We start from the raw sequence: 18,304 nt of genomic DNA on the forward strand, positions 1-18,304 counted from the left end.
TTCTTCTCCCGTTTTTCTGACAACCTGGCAGGGGTTAAATACATCCATATAGCCCCAGAGGCTATATGTGATGTATTTTTAGCCAGTATAGGTACTTTCATTGCTGCCCAGGGCGCCCCCCCCAGCGCCCTGCACCCTCAGTGACCGTTGGTGTGAAGTGTGCTGAGAGCAATGGCGCACAGCTGCAGTGCTGTGCGCTACCTCATGAAGACTGAGAAGTCTTCAGCCGCCGATTTCTGGACCTCTTCTCTCTTCAGCATCTGCAAGGGGGTCGGCAGCGCGGCTCCGGTGACCCATCCAGGCTGTACCTGTGATCGTCCCTCTGGAGCTAGTGTCCAGTAGCCTAAGAAGCCAATCCATCCTGCACGCAGGTGAGTTCACTTCTTCTCCCCTAAGTCCCTCGTTGCAGTGAGCCTGTTGCCAGCAGGACTCACTGAAAATAAAAAACCTAATAAAACTTTTACTCTAAGCAGCTCTTTATGAGAGCCACCTAGATTGCACCCTTCTCGGCCGGGCACAAAAACCTAACTGAGGCTTGGAGGAGGGTCCTAGGGGGAGGAGCCAGTGCACACCACCTGATCCTAAAGCTTTTACTTTTGTGCCCTGTCTCCTGCGGAGCCGCTATTCCCCATGGTCCTGACGGAGTCCCCAGCATCCACTTAGGACGTCAGAGAAAAGGGCATTCTGAAGGAAGTTATCCCTACGCTAATTAAAGCTAGGAAAGAAGTGAACGCAAACCATTATCACCGCATATGGCGGAAATATGTTGCGTGCTGTGAGGCCAGGAAGGCCCCAAACGAGGAATTTCAGCTAGGTCGATTTCTGCACTTCCTACAGTCAGGGTGACTATGGGCCTAAAATTGGGTTCCATTAAGGTCCAGATTTCGGCTCTATCGATTTTCTTCCAAAATAGAACTGGCTTCACTGCCTGAAGTTCAGACTTTTGTTAAGGGAGTGCTGCATAGTCAGCCCCCGTGTTTGTGCCTTCAGTGGCACCGTGGGATCTCAACGTGGTGTTGGATTTCCTGAAGTCGCATTGGGTTGAGCCACTTAAATCCGTGGAGCTACGATACCTCACGTGGAAAGTGGTCGCTATTGGCCTTGGCCAGGCGTGTATCAGAATTGGCGGCTTTGTCATGCAAAAGCCCTTATCTGTTTTTTTTTATATGGATAAGGCGGAATTGAGGACTCGTTCCCAATTCCGGTGGTATCAGTTTTTCATGTGAACCAACCTATTGTGGTGCCTGCGGCGACTTGGAGGATTCCAAGTTACTGGACGTAGTCAGGGCCCTGAAAAGTATATGTTTCCAGGACGGCTGGAGTCAGGAAAACTGACTCGCTATTTATCCTGTATGCACCCAACAAGCTGGGTGCTCCTGCTTCTAAGCAGACTATTGCTCGCTGGATCTGTAGCACAATTCAACTTGCACATTCTGCGGCTGGACTGCCGCACCCTAAATCTGTACAAGCCCATTCCACGAGGAAAGTGGGCTCTTCTTGGGCGGCTGCCCGAGGGGTCTCGGCTTTACAAATTTGCCGAGCTGTTACTTGGTCGGGTTCAAACATTTTTGCAAGAGTCTACAAGTTTGATACCCTGGCTGAGGAGGACCTAGAGTTTGCTCATTCGGTGCTGCAGAGTCATCCGCACTCTCCCGCCCGTTTGGGAGCTTTGGTATAATCCCCATGGTCCTTACGGAGTCCCAGCATCCACTTAGGACGTCAGAGAAAATAAGATTTTACTCACCGGTAAATCTATTTCTCGTAGTCCGTAGTGGATGCTGGGCGCCCATCCCAAGTGCGGATTGTCTGCAATACTTGTTTATAGTTATTGCCTAACTAAAGGGTTATTGTTGAGCCATCTGTTGAGAGGCTCAGTTATATTTCATACTGTTAACTGGGTATAGTATCACGAGTTATACGGTGTGATTGGTGTGGCTGGTATGAGTCTTACCCGGGATTCAATATCCTTCCTTATTGTGTACGCTCGTCCGGGCACAGTATCCTAACTGAATTCTGGAGGAGGGTCATAGTGGGAGGAGCCAGTGCACACCAGGTAGTCCTAAAGCTTTCTTTAGTTGTGCCCAGTCTCCTGCGGAGCCGCTATTCCCCATGGTCCTTACGGAGTCCCAGCATCCACTACGGACTACGAGAAATAGAATTACCGGTGAGTAAAATCTTATTTTCATCACTTCACCTGTGTATCTGAAGTTTCTATAGTAACAAAGCGACTCAGTTAAAAAAACAAAAAAACAGTCCGCTCCATTTCTCAGATCAGAACAATACAGCACCAGCCAATAGGTCACAAATCCATACATAGCAAGTGTTTATGATAGTCATTGTTTTTTTGGATTGGCAATAGCACAACATGAGGAATGTGAAGTTGAAGTTAAGTTAATGCATTCATATGGACCTGCTAGGGGTGAGCAGCGGAGGAGACAGAGCGGGAGGGGGAGCAGCGGCTGCAGCAGCGGAGGCTCACGACAGCGTCCCTGCTCTCAGCTCACTTATCTCAATCCGACTTTTTTTTAAAGTTGGATTGAGATTGTCGGAAACGGAGCTAAAACCTATCGGGTTTGGCCCCGCTTCCGACAATGCACGCTGATCGGCGGCAGCGTGTATTCCGACAAGTCGGGTTTCCCGACTTGTGGGAATAAATGGGGCCGTAATGAATAGGTCGGAACACCTTCCGACCTAAAACTGTCGGAAGCTGCCGTCTTCCCGACAGTTATTGAATATACACCTAAATCATTGAACAGAAATACTGGTAATAAAATTGTATAATACAAGTTGTAATTTATTTCAAGTTTCACTGTGTTAAGAATCAATTTGGCAATGTGTACATGTCATCACTATTGTCCGCTCTTGTTTTTTTCCCTCTGTATTGAAAAAAAAAAAAAAAAAAAAATATAGATTTATATATATATATATATATATATATATATATATATATATATATATATATATATATATATATATATATATATATATATATAATCGATTTAAAACATAAACATTTTTTATGATCATCCAAGAATAAATTTTATTATTTTTTGGTTTATGCATTAATGAAAATTCTTGAAAGTTCTTAAATATTAGTATGAATTATCCCAGATTATGTGTAATAAGAAATCTTTATAATAAAGATAGATATACACAAATTAAAATACTCCTCTGGTGGGCAAAATTATACCTAATGGCAATTCTGGAATATCCATATTCTAACTGACGAAGGGTCAAAATTTCAAAGTGATACGTGGATTAGACACAGAAAACAAGAATTTACTCACCGGTAAATTCTATTTCTCGTAGTCCGTAGTGGATGCTGGGAACTCCGTAAGGACCATGGGGAATAGACGGGCTCCGCAGGAGACTGGGCACTCTAAAGAAAAGATTAGGTACTATCTGGTGTGCACTGGCTCCTCCCTCTATGCCCCTCCTCCAGACCTCAGTTAGGGAAACTGTGCCCGGAAGAGCTGACATTACAAGGAAAGGATTTTGGAATCCAGGGTAAGACTCATACCAGCCACACCAATCACACCGTACAACTTGTGATAACCTTACCCAGTTAACAGTATGAACAACAACTGAGCCTCACTCAACGGATGGCTCATAACAATAACACTTATTTAAGCAATAACTACATACACGTATTGCAGAAAGTCCGCACTTGGGACGGGCGCCCAGCATCCACTACGGACTACAAGAAATAGAATTACCGGTGAGTAAATTCTTATTTTCTCTGACGTCCTAGTGGATGCTGGGAACTCCGTAAGGACCATGGGGATTATACCAAAGCTCCCAAACGGGCGGGAGAGTGCGGATGACTCTGCAGCACCGAATGAGCAAACACAAGGTCCTCCTCAGCCAGGGTATCAAACTTGTAGAACTTTGCAAAGGTGTTTGAACCCGACCAAGTAGCCGCTCGGCAAAGCTGTAAAGCAGAGACCCCTCGGGCAGCCGCCCACCTTCCTTGTGGAATGGGCTTTTACTGATTTTGGATGCGGCAATCCAGCCGCAGAATGAGCCAGCTGAATGGTGCTACAGATCCAGCGAGCAATAGTTTGCTTTGAAGCAGGAGCACCCAGTGACAAAGCCGCCAATTCCGACATACGCCTAGCCGATGCTAAGGCCAACAGCATGACCACTTTCCACGTGAGATACTTTAGTTCCACGGTCTTAAGTGGCTCAAACCAGTGGGATTTCAGGAAATCCAACACAACGTTAAGATCCCAGGGTGCCACTGGTGGCACAAAAGGGGGCTGAATATGCAGCACTCCCTTAACAAAAGTCTGAACCTCAGGCAGTGAAGCCAGAATCTTTGTGGCTTCCGCCATTGCCATCCTGCTTCTTGTGCCGCCCTGGCGGTTTACATGGGCGACCGCCGTGATGTTGTCTGACTGAATCAGCACTGGCCGGTTTCGAAGCAGGGGCTCGGCTTGACTCAAGGCGTTGTAAATGGCCCTTAGTTCCAGTATATTTATGTGTAGAGAAGTCTCCAGACTTGACCACAGCCCTTGGAAGTTTCTTCCCTGAGTGACTGCCCCCCATCCTCGGAGGCTTGCATCCGTGGTCACCAGGACCCAGTCCTGTATGCCGAACCTGCGGCCCTCGAGAAGGCGAGCACTCTGCAGCCACCACAGAAGAGACACCCTGGCCCTTGGGAACAGGGTGATCAGCCGATGCATCTGAAGATGCGATCCGGACCACTTGTCCAACAGATCCCACTGAAAGATCCATGCATGGAACCTGCCGAAGGGAATGGCTTCGTATGAAGCCACCATCTTTCCCAGGACTCGCGTGCAGTGATGCACCGATACCTGTTTTGGTTTCAGGAGGTCCCTGACCAGAGATGCTAATTCCTGGGCCTTCTCCACCGGGAGAAACACCTTCTTCTGTTCTGTGTCCAGAATCATGCCCAGGAAAAGCAGACGCGTCGCAGGAATCAGCTGCGACTTTGGAACATTCAGAATCCAGCCGTGCTGTTGCAACACTTCCTGAGAGAGTGCTACGCTGATCAACAACTGCTCTCTGGACCTCGCCTTTATGAGGAGATCGTCCAAGTACTGGATAACTATAACTCCCTTCTTCCGAAGGAGTATCATCATTTCGGCCATTACCTTGGTAAATATCCTCGGTGCCGTGGACAGGCCAAACGGCAACGTCTGGAACTGGTAATGACAGTCCTGTACCACAAACCTGAGGTACTCCTGGTGAAGTGGGTAAATGGGGACATGCAAGTAAGCATCCTTGATGTCCAGCGACACCATAAAATCCCCCTCTTCCAGGCTTGCAATAACCGCTCTGAGCGATTCCATTTTGAACTTGAATTTCTTTATATAAGTGTTTAAGGATTTTAAATTCAGAATGGGTCTCACCGAACCGTCCGGTTTCGGTACCACAAACATTGTGGAATAGTAACCCCTTCCCTGTTGAAGGAGGGGGACCCTGATAATCACTTGCTGGAGGTACATCTTGTGAATTGCCGCCAGTACTACCTCCCTTTCCATGGGGGAAGCTGGCAAGGCTGATTTGAGGTAACGGGGGGGGGGGGGGGGGGGGAGGAGTCGCTTCGAATTCCAGCTTGTATCCCTGAGATACAATTTGTACAGCCCAGAGATCCACCTGTGAGCGAACCCACCGCACCTGTGGAGCCCCAACGTCATGCGGTGGACTTAGTGGAAGCAGGGGAGGACTTTTGTTCCTGGGAACTGGCTGCATGGTGCAGCTTCTTACCTCTACACCTGCCTCTGGCAAGAAAGGATGCGCCCCTGACCCTCTTGCCTTTCTGAGAACGAAAGGACTGCATTTGATAATATGGTGCTTTCTTAGGCTGTGAGGAAACCTGAGGCAAGAAAGTCGACTTTCCAGCTGTCGCTGTGGACACGAGGTCCGATAGACCGTCCCCAAACAATTCCTCACCCTTATAAGGCAAAACCTCCATGTGTTTTTTAGAATCAGCATCTCCTGTCCATTGCCGAGTCCATAAGACCCTCCTGGCAGAAATGGACATAGCATTAATTCTAGAGCCCAGCAGGCAAATGTCCCTCTGAGCAACCCGCATATATAAGACGACGTCTTTTATATGGCCCAGGGTTAGCAAAACAGTATCCCTGTCGAGGGAATCTATGTCGTCTGACAGAGTATCTGTCCATACTGCTACAGCACTACACATCCAGGCTGAAGCAATAGCAGGTCTCAGTAGAGTACCAGAGTGTGTATACACTGACTTCAGGATAGCTTCCTGCTTTCTATCCGGCTCCTTTAGGGCGGCCGTATCCTGAGACGGCAGGGCCACCTTTTTAGATAAGCGTGTCAGCGCCTTGTCCACCCTAGGGGATGTTTCCCAACGTAACCTGTCCGTTGGCGGGAAAGGGTACGCCATCGGTAACCTCTTAGAAATCACTAGTTTCTTATCAGGGGAACTCCACGCTTCTTCACATAATTCATCAGATGGGGGAAAAGTCACTGGCTGCTTTTTCTCCCCAAACATATAAACCCTCTTGGTATTAACAGGGTTAATCTCAGAAATGTGTAATACATCTTTCATTGCAATAATCATGTATCGGATGGCCTTGGTCATTTTAGACCGTAAATGTGCCTCATCATCGTCGACACTTGAGTCGGACTCCGTGTCGACATCTGTGTCAACCATCTGAGATAGAGGGCGTTTATGAGCCCCTGACGGTTTCTGAGTCGCCTGGGCAGGCGCGGGCTGAGACCCCGGCTGTCCCAAGGCTGCAGCGTCATCAAACCTTTTATGTAAGGAGCTTACATTGTCGTTTAAGACCTTCCACATATCCATCCAATCAGGTGTCGGCCCCGACGGGGGCGACACCACACTTATCTGCCCTTGCTCCACCTCCACGTAACCCTCATCAAACATGTCGACACAGCCGTACCGACACACCGCACACACACAGGGAATGCTCAGACTGAGGACAGGACCCCACAAAGTCCTTTGGGGAGACAGAGAGAGAGTATGCCAGCACACACCACAGCGCTATATAACACAGGGATTTTCACTTATAATAAGTGATTACCCAATAGCTGCCTTATAGGTTTTATTTGCGCCTAAATTTATGTGCCCCCCCTCTCTTTTTTACCCTTCTTGTACCTGGATACTGCAGGGGAGAGCCTGGGGAGCTGCTTCCAGCGGAGCTGTGAAGAGAAAATGGCGCTGGTGTGCTGAGGAAGAAGGCCCCGCCCCCTCAGTGGCGGGCTTCTGTCCCGCTTTCTGTGTAAAAAAATGGCGGGGGGTTTTACATATATACAGTGCCAGACTGTATATATGTATTTTTATTGCCAAAAGGTACTTCAATTGCTGCCAGGGCTATGTGGTGGTATGAAGTGTACGTGGGTTTGAAGCTATGTGGTGGTATGAAATGTACATGGGTTTGAAGCTATGTGGTGGTATGAAGGTTCATGAAAATCTGAGTCGGTGGGTGTAATGGCCTGGGTGAACAGACATGAAAAGAAACCGAACACCTTTGGAAAAACCTGCACCATAATTAAGAGTTTGCACATTCAAATTGCAGATGCATCGGAAACACCCACTGACCTATTAGCCCTGCGTGATTAAGCTCCTCCATTATTACACAAGCCACAAAAAAAACCTGCTGCTTGTATGTAGACAGGCGTGTTTGAGGTGCAACAGTGGTGGTGTGGGTTGGGGGGAGGGTCATTACTCAAAACTGCTGTAGGAAGGGGGAAGGTAAGAGGGTTCACCAAAAGTACATCCAACACTACAGTAGAGGGTATATTTACTAAGCAGTAGCTTTTCAAAGCTACAGCTTGTCAGTGGTTCTTGCCATGGTAAAGTATAAAAAAAAGGTGCTGATTTTTAATTTTTATTTTATTTTTTAGAAATACTCATTTCGACCATTTGGTGTTAACCTATCATCCAGACACGGATTTAAAAGCACATTAATATTAAATGCAAGACCAGGTGTGCTTTGCAATTATTATTGCCCTTTGAAATCCAGATGACAGAACTGCAGAGAAGCTTTGTAAATATATCACAAGGCTTTTGCTGTTCAGTAAGTGCAAGAACCTCAGACAAATAGAAAATGAATGCATCTCAATAGCTGCTGTATGAAGTCTTAGACCACTGACAAATGTCACTGTGGAATTCAGGAAACAATTAAAAGTTTAATTAACCTTTATATAAAACAATTAATTACAAATTCCCAATCACCTGAAAATGCTCGTTATCCTGATTTCCTGTGACATTAGAGCTTCTGCAAATCCCAGATGTGTGTGCCATTTGCCCAGATCTGCTGTTACACCACACTGTAAGGTGAGCTCTCCCAGCCTACTACATGGACTGAATTATAGCTCAGTGCTGACATTATGTATATCACAAGACCTAAGACAGTGAGTGACAGCAAAAAAACATACATCCAGGGTAAAAACAGATCACTTTACTTAAATTCTACACAATAACGTTAAATCAAAGAGTTGATACAGAAAATAAAACTTCAGGTTACCAGGAAAACGTCAAATAGCGTCTTAAGGGTCATCAGGGGACAAGATTTCACATTGTAATCTTCAGGGTAAGAGGTGGAGGAGGGGGACAACAAAAGTGTGACCCAACCTCTTGGTAAATGTAGGAAAGGATAACAATTACTTCAGGAACCCTACTTTGAATACTTGCATTGGATGGTGCCCCACTATATAATACACAATATTCATAATGGGTCTATAGGATAATACTCTCTCTGCAGACAGTAGGAAGCATGTGTGCATAAATTAACATGTGACTAGTGGAAGACCTTTACAGGATGCATGCGCAAAGTAACGCCTCACTTCTACTAATCCCACCACATAGGCGGGTGTGGTGAGTGAGGGTAGGAGATCTACTCCAGTCTGGTCACCTTAATAAACAAACACCCCTCCACATTTCATATTTATAATATAGGTCACACCCATCTACAAGTTACGGTATGTATCACCATGAAGACGCATCCTTAGTGATAGAAGTACCTCCATCTACAGATAGAAAAGTAAATGTTCAATACATTCAAGCAGGAAAGAGCATTTACGTAAAAGGTCCGCAGATTTTGGACACAGTTACGTTTTACTGGCTCTAAAACCATAGATCTGTTAGCCCAAATACAGGAGGTGACAAAATATACAACCACAATATTACAACGTATATATTATATACATAAAGGTTCCTCATTTGAAAACCCTGTAACAAAACCCATATTTAATGGGAAAGGGGCTGTGAGGGGCGACTGTGTATGCAGACTACACCCATAGACTAGGAGTGGTAACACCAAATGGAATCTTTGAACTTCAGCTCTTTCCTACAGCCAACCTTCCAAAAAGCAATCTGGGTAAAAAAAAAAAACCCCCAGTAAAGACACAACTTTCCCCCCAAGCCGTTTTGCCTGTGTTCTCCCATCACAATAACTGCTAAAAAAAAAAAAAGTATTTACGCTCCCTGTGCAAGATTGCATTAAAGGGACACTATCACAATAACGCTGCATATTCTGGGTCTTTAAAAAAAAAAAAAAAAAAAAAAAAAAAAGGGGTAAAATTATTTTTTGTAATTATTTTGGATATTAAAAACAAAAACAATGCAGTTTCCATGGTTACATATGTTGCGACCAGAAGTCAGTCAAAACTGTTAAGTGTGTTTTTAGAGTTTCAAAATGTGATTTCAGGCAAAAGTCTTAGCAAGGTTTAAGTTATTCCAGCAAGTTGTAATACCCAGTTTAATGATTTTGATCCGGCAAATTTAATTTTTGAACATTAAATGAAATTGTTTATTACTCTTACAGTTTGTCGGCTTAGCATTTAATTGTAGCATTTCTCCCTCAGACTCTGCTTTGTGATTTTCTCTATGTATTAAAAGTTGATGAGCTGAAAAACTCTGTAGTAAGGGAAGATATATATAACCATGTGAGAGCAGATGGCTGTGCAAGGTTCTTGTAGAAACTGTGTAAACCTGACCACAGGAGCTCCAAACCAATTAAAAAAAAAAAAAAAAAAAACTGCTTTAATATTACAGGACACTGTCCTATTTAAAAACACTATATAAAAGCATATTTACAATAAGGTCCCTTTAGCCATCACCACGACTTTGTGACCCAGTACACCCTTTAAGTGACTAATTGATGAAACAAAATAAAATCTGGTCAGTCAGGAGTAACTAGCACTGCAGCCAGCATCCAAGTACTACTCACTAGACCACCATTACCAGTCAGTACACACTGCCCCGATGAGATCTTGAAGCAGGAACCTGGGAGGAGATACATCATCTGAAACTGGTCACATAATCGCCATCAAGTCACTCAGATGGTATATGTCACAGTGCAGTGAAAGGAGTTTATTCATCTGGATTTATAGTACTTCGAAGAAGGAGGTCCTGTAATTTTGAGTTAATATCTCTAGTGTGTTTGATTTGTTGCCACAAACATTACCAAACTATTAAACACAGTCACCAAAGGAAGTCCAACCTACTCAACCTCAGTCATGTCAATGTTAGTTTCATAACGTCAAGGACACAACAGGAAATCCAGTTGTTCCAGCCAGAGCAGATATTAAGCCCATGCGGTATGATGCCATTCAGCAAACTTCGATGGAAGGGAGCTAACTCCAATTTTGGAAGAAATATTCATGGGGACCATGAATATAAAACACCCACCACCTATCAGATAAAGGTTGTATTGTAATTGCAGTTTTATTCTTCCCACTTTACAATGCCTAAATACCATGCGTGTTAAACAATAGGCCAGCCTTTTACCCATCTCCATACAACATCAATTGTCTGTTACACCCTCTAAAAAGTTACCCATTGCCAGACCCTTAAAGCCATTACTGTGACCACAGTATCATACTCATTCTACTTACTGTAACATTCCAGCCCATACAACATCCCCAGGAGCCCTATGATCTGTCGACACCTGCTCTTTACCTAACTGGCCATCCAACTCCATCTCAGAATTTTATTACACATTACTCCCCGGACTACACATTTCAAGCTGCCACCTATAGCTTTCTTCCACATAACTTGAACGCTTGCTGTCCTGGCGTGAAGGTGATGTACCCTTGTCCCGGAGCTATTGGCTGGCTATTGAGCTTTGGTAGGCTCAGGCTGCTCTTGGGAGGAGAGCTCATGGGGTGGGCTTGGGGATTTGGAGAAGTTCATTTCCAGTATGTGATGCTGCAGGTGACGGACCCATTGCTCTTGGATGGAGAGTGGACCTTGGAATTGGATGTCACAAAACCTGAAAGACGGAAAGGGGAGTGGGAAACAATTAAGCATTTAATCATCTACTATCCCCCCTCCATAACTACATAAAAACGTTAAATTTTTGGGTGACGCTGTTCTTGCATAGGAGATCATTTCATAAAACAATTCCTTTTGTGAGAGATGGGCATCGGACATTGTTTTTGTCATTGATGAGGTACATTTTTTCCACCGATGTAGAGGACTCTTACCCCACTTTCCAACATCCAAATAGACACGACACCATCCCAACTGATGAAGCCCCAGTGAAGCGTAGCCTCGGACCTCTGTGGGGTTCCCACTGTACACGAGCAGCTACCCCCCTTCCCGATGACAGTCCGCTGGCACCCTCTGTACACATTGCTGCACTACCACACCAGACACTTTCCTCTCACTACCAGTAGGCTGACAGCGTGGCTCTGCAAAGCAGCTACATGTTCCTGCAATGCTCCAGTACAGGACATGCACTGATTGTCCATGTCTACCAGCCTACGGGATACAGTCGTTAGGTCGACCACTGAAGGTTGGCATTGCCATTACGACGACATGTACTAGGTCGACATGCGTTTTTCAATATTTTTTTGTTCATTTTTTTGGATTTTTTTCATACTTAACGATCAACGTGGACTACAACTGGAACGGTAACCTGTGCCGAGCGAGGGGACACAGTGCACTAATTTGGGTTCCCCGTCACTTTACGGAGAAAAAGAGACCAAAAACAGTAAAAAAAAAAAAAAACATGTCGACCTTCTGACCTAATGTCTATGTCGACATAGTGGCAATGTCAACCTTCAGTAGTCAACCTAACGAGTGTCGATCTAAGTTGGGTTGACCCAACGACCGATACACCCGGCTACTACTACTACTACTCTCTTAGTGAACTTCGGGACTGTGAATGTGAAGCCCTCACTATTGTTCACTGTGGCATTAGCCACACACAATTGGCAGTAGCAATCAGTCACAAATTCTGGGGTTGCCCCCTTTTTACTTTATTACCTTTTTATTCTTTTCCAATTCAGGGTTCTCTCATTAGATTGACCCTTTATATTTGGCCTTGCACTGTGACATACATCAAGGCTGTCTGGGAATTCTAGATCTAAGAGATCTAGAACTATTAAGTTACTAAAATTTTAAAAAATTATTAAAATGTAAATTAAAGTTATAGCTCTAAATCGTGATTTTGTTCCTTCTCTTTATTGTAACACAGATGCACGCTCACTCAGCCATTCTATACTAATATGCAAATGACCGAGCAGCAGCTGCATGACTGACCCGCAGCATAAGAGGGGGTTTGGAATTTCCTAAATCTATATATTTTTTTTTTCCAATACAATTTAACATATATTCTCATAACAGTATAAATCTTCCAATACTCTCTAGCAGCTCACGGATTGGATTGTAGCTGCAATATCTTCTAAGAGAATTATTTCCTTCTGCAGCCGCATGAGGATTGATTGCAGGACCTACTGTTTGTTATTACAGTGTATTATCCGCATGCAACTGCCTCATGTGCATGATTCCGAGTGCTGCCTGTCTAGAGTAATGTCCTGTACTAAATGCTATGCCACCGTGCCTTTTAGGCATTTGACACAATGTATCAATAAGCACTGTAATTACACTGTTACTATTCCACTAAGTTGTAGGATGTTCTTTACAATGTAACAAATTGGTATCATTACAGACACTCAGTGATCACGGAGCCAAATGAAAAGCCATCTTTTTTTGTGTTTTGCATAAAACCATCAGAGGAAAATAAGATTTTACTCACCGGTAAATCTATTTCTCGTAGTCCGTAGTGGATGCTGGGGACTCCGTAAGGACCATGGGGAATAGATGGGCTCTGCAGGAGACTGGGAACTCTAAGAAAGATTTAGTACTACTGGTGTGCACTGGCTCCTCCCTCTATGCCCCTCCTCCAGAACTCAGTTAAGGAAACTGTGCCCGGAAGAGCTGACATTACAAGGAAAGGATTTTGGAATCCAGGGTAAGACTCATACCAGCCACACCAATCACACCGTATAACTTGTGATAAACTTACCCAGTCAACAGTATGAACAACAACAGAGCATCAAACCCCTCGGACCAGCTTCCACGTGAGATACTTTAGCTCCACGGTCTTAAGAGGCTCAAACCAGTGGGATTTCAGGAAACCCAACACCACGTTGAGATCCCAAGGTGCCACTGGTGGCACAAAAGGGGGCTGAATATGCAGCACTCCCTTAACAAACGTCTGAACTTCAGGAAGAGAAGCCAGTTCCTTTTGAAAGAAAATGGATAGGGCCGAAATCTGGACCTTTATGGACCCCAACTTCAAGCCCATAGTCACTCCAGACTGTAGGAAGTGCAGGAACCGGCCCAGCTGGAATTCCTCTGTAGGGGCCTTCCTGGCCTCACACCAGGCAACATATTTTCGCCATATACAGTGATAGTGTTTTGCTGTCACGTCCTTCCTAGCCTTTATCAGCGTAGGAATAACTTCATCCGGAATGCCTTTTTCCGCTAGGATCCTGTGTTCAACCGCCATGCTGTCAAATGCAGCCGCGGTAAGTCTTGGAACAGACAGGGCCCCTGTTGCAACAGGTCCTGTCTGAGAGGCAGAGGCCATGGGTCCTCTGTGAGCATTTCTTGCAGTTCCGGGTACCAAGTCCTTCTTGGCCAATCCGGAACAATGAGTATTGTTCTCACTCCTCGTTTTCTTACGATTCTCAGCACCTTGGGTATGAGAGGAAGAGGAGGAAACACATAGACCGACTGGAACACCCACGGTGTTATTAGTGCGTCCACAGCTATCGCCTGAGGGTCTCTTGACCTGGCGCAATACCGTTGCAGCTTTTTGTTGAGACGGGATGCCATCATGTCCACCTGTGGCAGTTCCCATCGATTTGTAATCCGAGTGAAGACTTCGTGATGAAGTCCCCACTCTCCCGAGTGGAGGTCGTGCCTTCTGAGGAAGTCTGCTTCCCAGTTGTCCACTCCCGGAATGAACACTGCTGACAGTGCTTGCACGTGATTCTCCGCCAAACGAAGAATCCTGGTGGCTTCCGCCATCGCCACTCTGCTTCTTGTGCCGCCCTGGCGGTTTACATGAGCCACTGCGGTGATGTTGTCTGACTGAATCAGCACCGGTTGGTTGCGAAGCAGAGGCTCCGCTTGACTCAGGGCGTTGCATATGGCCCTTAGTTCCAGGATATTTATGTGCAGACAAGCCTCCTGACTTGACCACAACCCTTGGAAGTTTCTTCCCTGAGTGACTGCCCCCCATCCTCGGAGGCTCGCATCTGTGGTCACCAGGACCCAGTCCTGTATGCCGAACCTGCGGCCCTCGAGAAGGTGAGCACTCTGCAGCCACCACAGAAGAGACACCCTGGCCCTCGGGGACAGGGTGATCAGCCGATGCATCTGAAGATGCGATCCGGACCACTTGTCCAACAGATCCCACTGAAAGATCCTCGCATGGAACCTGCCGAAGGGAATGGCTTCGTATGATGCCACCATCTTTCCCAGGACTCGCGTGCAGCGATGCACCGACACCTGTTTCGGTTTTAAGAGGTCTCTGACTAGAGTCACGAGCTCCTGAGCCTTCTCCACCGGGAGAAACACCTTTTTCTGGTCCGTGTCCAGAATCATGCCCAGAAAAGGCAGACGCGTTTTAGGAATCAGCTGCGACTTTGGGATATTCAGAATCCAGCCGTGCTGTTGCAACACTTCCTGAGAGTGTGCTACGCTGATCAGCAACTGCTCTCTGGACCTCGCCTTTATGAGGAGATCATCCAAGTATGGGATAATTGTGACTCCTTGCTTTCGAAGGAGCACCATCATTTCTGCCATTACCTTGGTAAATATTCTCGGTGCCGTGGAGAGCCCAAACGGCAACGTCTGGAATTGGTACCACAAATCTGAGGTACTCCTGATGAGGTGGATAAATGGGGACATGCAAGTAAGCATCCTTGATGTCCAGAGACACCATAAAATCCCCCTCTTCCAGGCTTGCAATGACCGCTCTGAGCGATTCCATTTTGAACTTGAATCTTTTCAGATAAATGTTCAGGGACTTTAAATTCAATATGGGTCTGACCGAACCATCCGGTTTCGGTACCACAAACATTGTGGAATAGTATCCCCTTCCCTGTTGAAGGAGGGGAACCTTTACCACCACCTGCTGGAGATATAACTTGTGAATTGCCGCTAACACTACTTCCCTTTCCATGGGGGAAGCTGGCAGGGCCGATTTGAGGTAACGGTGAGGGGGCATCACTTCGAATTCCAGTTTGTATCCCTGAGACACAATCTGTATAGCCCAGGGATCCACCTGTGAGCGAACCCACTGGTGGCTGAAATTTCGGAGACGCGCCCCCACCGCTCCTGGCTCCACCTGTGGAGCCCCAGCGTCATGCGGTGGATTTAGTGGAAGCCGGGGAGGACTTCTGTTCCTGGGAACTAGCTGTATGGTGCAGCTTCTTTCCTCTACCCCTGCCTCTGGCAAGAAAGGATGCACCTCTGACCTTCTTCTTCTTTGTGATCGAAAGGACTGCATTTGGTAATACGGTGCTTTCTTAGGCTGTGAGGGAATATATGCAAAAAATTTGACTTCCCAGCCGTAGCTGTGGAAACTAGGTCCGAGAGACCGTCCCCAAACAATTCCTCACCCTTGTAAGGTAAAACCTCCATGTGCTTTTTGGAGTCGGCATCACCTGTCCATTGCCGAGTCCACAGGACCCTTCTGGCAGAAATTGACATTGCATTTATTCTAGAGCCCAGTAGGCAAATGTCCCTCTGGGCATCCCTCATATATAGGACAGCGTCTTTTATATGCCCCAGGGTCAGTAAAATGGTATCCTTGTCTAAGGTATCCAGTTCCTCAGACAGATTATCTGTCCATGCTGCTACAGCACTACACATCCAGGCCGACGCAATTGCCGGCCTTAGTAGAGTACCTGAATGTGTATAAACAGACTTCAGGATACTTTCCTGCTTCCTATCGGCAGGATCCTTTAGGGAGGCCGTATCCTGTGACGGCAGGGCCACCTTCTTAGATAAGCGTGTCAGAGCTTTATCTACCCTAGGGGAGGATTCCCAGCGCATCCTGTCCGTTGGCGGGAAAGGGTACGCCATAAGTAACCTTTTGGAAATCAGCACTTTCCTATCGGGGGAATCCCACATAACTCATTTAACTCATGTGAAGGGGGAAAAGTCACCTCTTGCTTTTTCTCCCCATACATATAAACCCTCTTGTCAGGGACAGGGTTTACCTCTGATATGTGCAATACATCCTTCATTGCTATAATCATGTAGCGGATGGCTTTATCCATTTTAGGCTGCAATTTTGCATCATCGTCATCGACACTGGAGTCAGAATCCGTGTCGATATCTGTGTCAACAATTTTGGATAGTGGGCGCTTCTGAGACCCTGACGGCCTCTGCGCTGTAGGATCAGGCATGGGCTGAGACCCTGACTGTCCCAAGGCATCAGCTTTATCCAACCTTTTATGCAAGGAGTTTACATTATCATTTAACACCTTCCACATATCCATCCAATCAGGTGTCGGCGCCGTCGGCGGAGACACGTCATTCATCTGCACCTGCTCTGCCTCCACATAGCCCTCCTCGTCAAACATGTCGACACATGCGTACCGACACACCACACACACAGGGGATGCTCTATATGAGGACAGGACCCCCACAAGGCCTTTTGGAGAGACAGAGAGAGTATGCCAGCACACACCCCAGCGCTATAGGACCCAGGAATCACACAGTAACTTAGTGTTTACCCAGTAGCTGCTGTATATATGATTAATGCGCTAAATTTATGTGCCCCCCTCTCTTTTTACCCTCTTTCTACCGTGAGTCTGCAGGGGAGAGCCTGGGGAGCTTCCTCTCAGCGGAGCGGTGGAGAGAAATTGGCGCTGGTGAGTGCTGAGGAGGAAGAAGGCCCCGCCCCCTCAGCGGCGGGCTTCTGTCCCGCGATTGTGTGTAAAATTAATGGCGGGGGCTCATGCATATTACAGTGCCCAGCTGTATATATGCTGCTTTTTTGCCAGGAGGTAATCAATTGCTGCCCAGGGCGCCCCCCCCCTGCACCCTACAGTGACCGGAGTGTGTGGGTTAGTGTGGGCGCAATGGTGCACAGCTGCAGTGCTGTGCGCTACCTCATATGAAGACAGGAGTCTTCTGCCGCAGATTTTGAAGTCTTCTTGCTTCAACCCGCCGGCTTCTGTCTTCTGGCTCTGCGAGGGGGACGGCGGCGCGGCTCCGGGAACGGACGACCAAGGTTAGGTTCCTGTGTTCGATCCCTCTGGAGCTAATGGTGTCCAGTAGCCCAAGAAGCGCAACCTAGCCGCAGTTAGTAGGTTTGCTTCTCTCCCCTCAGTCCCACGTAGCAGAGAGTCTGTTGCCAGCAGAAGCTCTCTGAAAATAAAAAACCTAACTAAAATACTTTCTTATTAGCAAGCTCAGGAGAGCTCACTAAAATGCACCCAGCTCTGTCCGGGCACAGATTCTAACTGAGGTCTGGAGGAGGGGCATAGAGGGAGGAGCCAGTGCACACCAGTAGTACTAAATCTATCTTAAGAGTGCCCAGTCTCCTGCGGAGCCCGTCTATTCCCCATGGTCCTTACGGAGTCCCCAGCATCCACTAGGACGTTAGAGAAATATCTGTGAATTTACAGAGTCGGTCCCGGAAACACTAATGAGGCGCCTCAGTCAATTAAACATTGTCACTGAGAATTGACTGGATCACTTTTTTTTTTTTTTTTTTTTTACCATTGCCAACGTCATGCTCAACTGTATTCACTGTATTCTCTGGATTTTTGTTCTTCTGTTACTTTGTTTTTCTGTTACACAGCAATTACTGACTCAATTTGTCAATGACATACTACCTCGTCATACACAGAATAAAGACACTATGATAAATCCTCTAGTAAGATAAGCTAGGCATCCTAAACCAATCAAAACTGCCCTGCGATTAGTTAAAATATTTAATACCTGCCCCTTTTTCTTTTGGACATTCAGAGAGGAGCTTATACATTTAGCATGTTAAAAAAAGCAAGCATAAACAAAATTGGTAATTGC

At 46.3% G+C, this 18,304-nt stretch overlaps 1 protein-coding gene across 6 annotated transcripts in view; it reads right to left on the reverse strand.

Annotated features, from left to right (window-relative positions):
* Positions 1-8,400: 8,400 nt before the first annotated feature.
* WIZ (WIZ zinc finger) overlaps positions 8,401-18,304 on the reverse strand; it is a 122,872-nt gene continuing 112,968 nt past the window's right edge. For all 6 annotated transcript variants that reach the window (XM_063931659.1, XM_063931660.1, XM_063931657.1 and 3 more), the window contains one exon: positions 8,401-11,234. In XM_063931659.1, coding sequence (XP_063787729.1) covers positions 11,078-11,234 — 157 coding nt within the window. In that variant the 3' untranslated portion in view covers positions 8,401-11,077. The remainder of the gene's footprint in view (positions 11,235-18,304) is intronic.

The sequence above is a fragment of the Pseudophryne corroboree genome, chromosome 6 (genome assembly GCF_028390025.1).
Source record: "Pseudophryne corroboree isolate aPseCor3 chromosome 6, aPseCor3.hap2, whole genome shotgun sequence".
In the NCBI taxonomy this organism is placed as follows: domain Eukaryota; kingdom Metazoa; phylum Chordata; class Amphibia; order Anura; family Myobatrachidae; genus Pseudophryne; species Pseudophryne corroboree.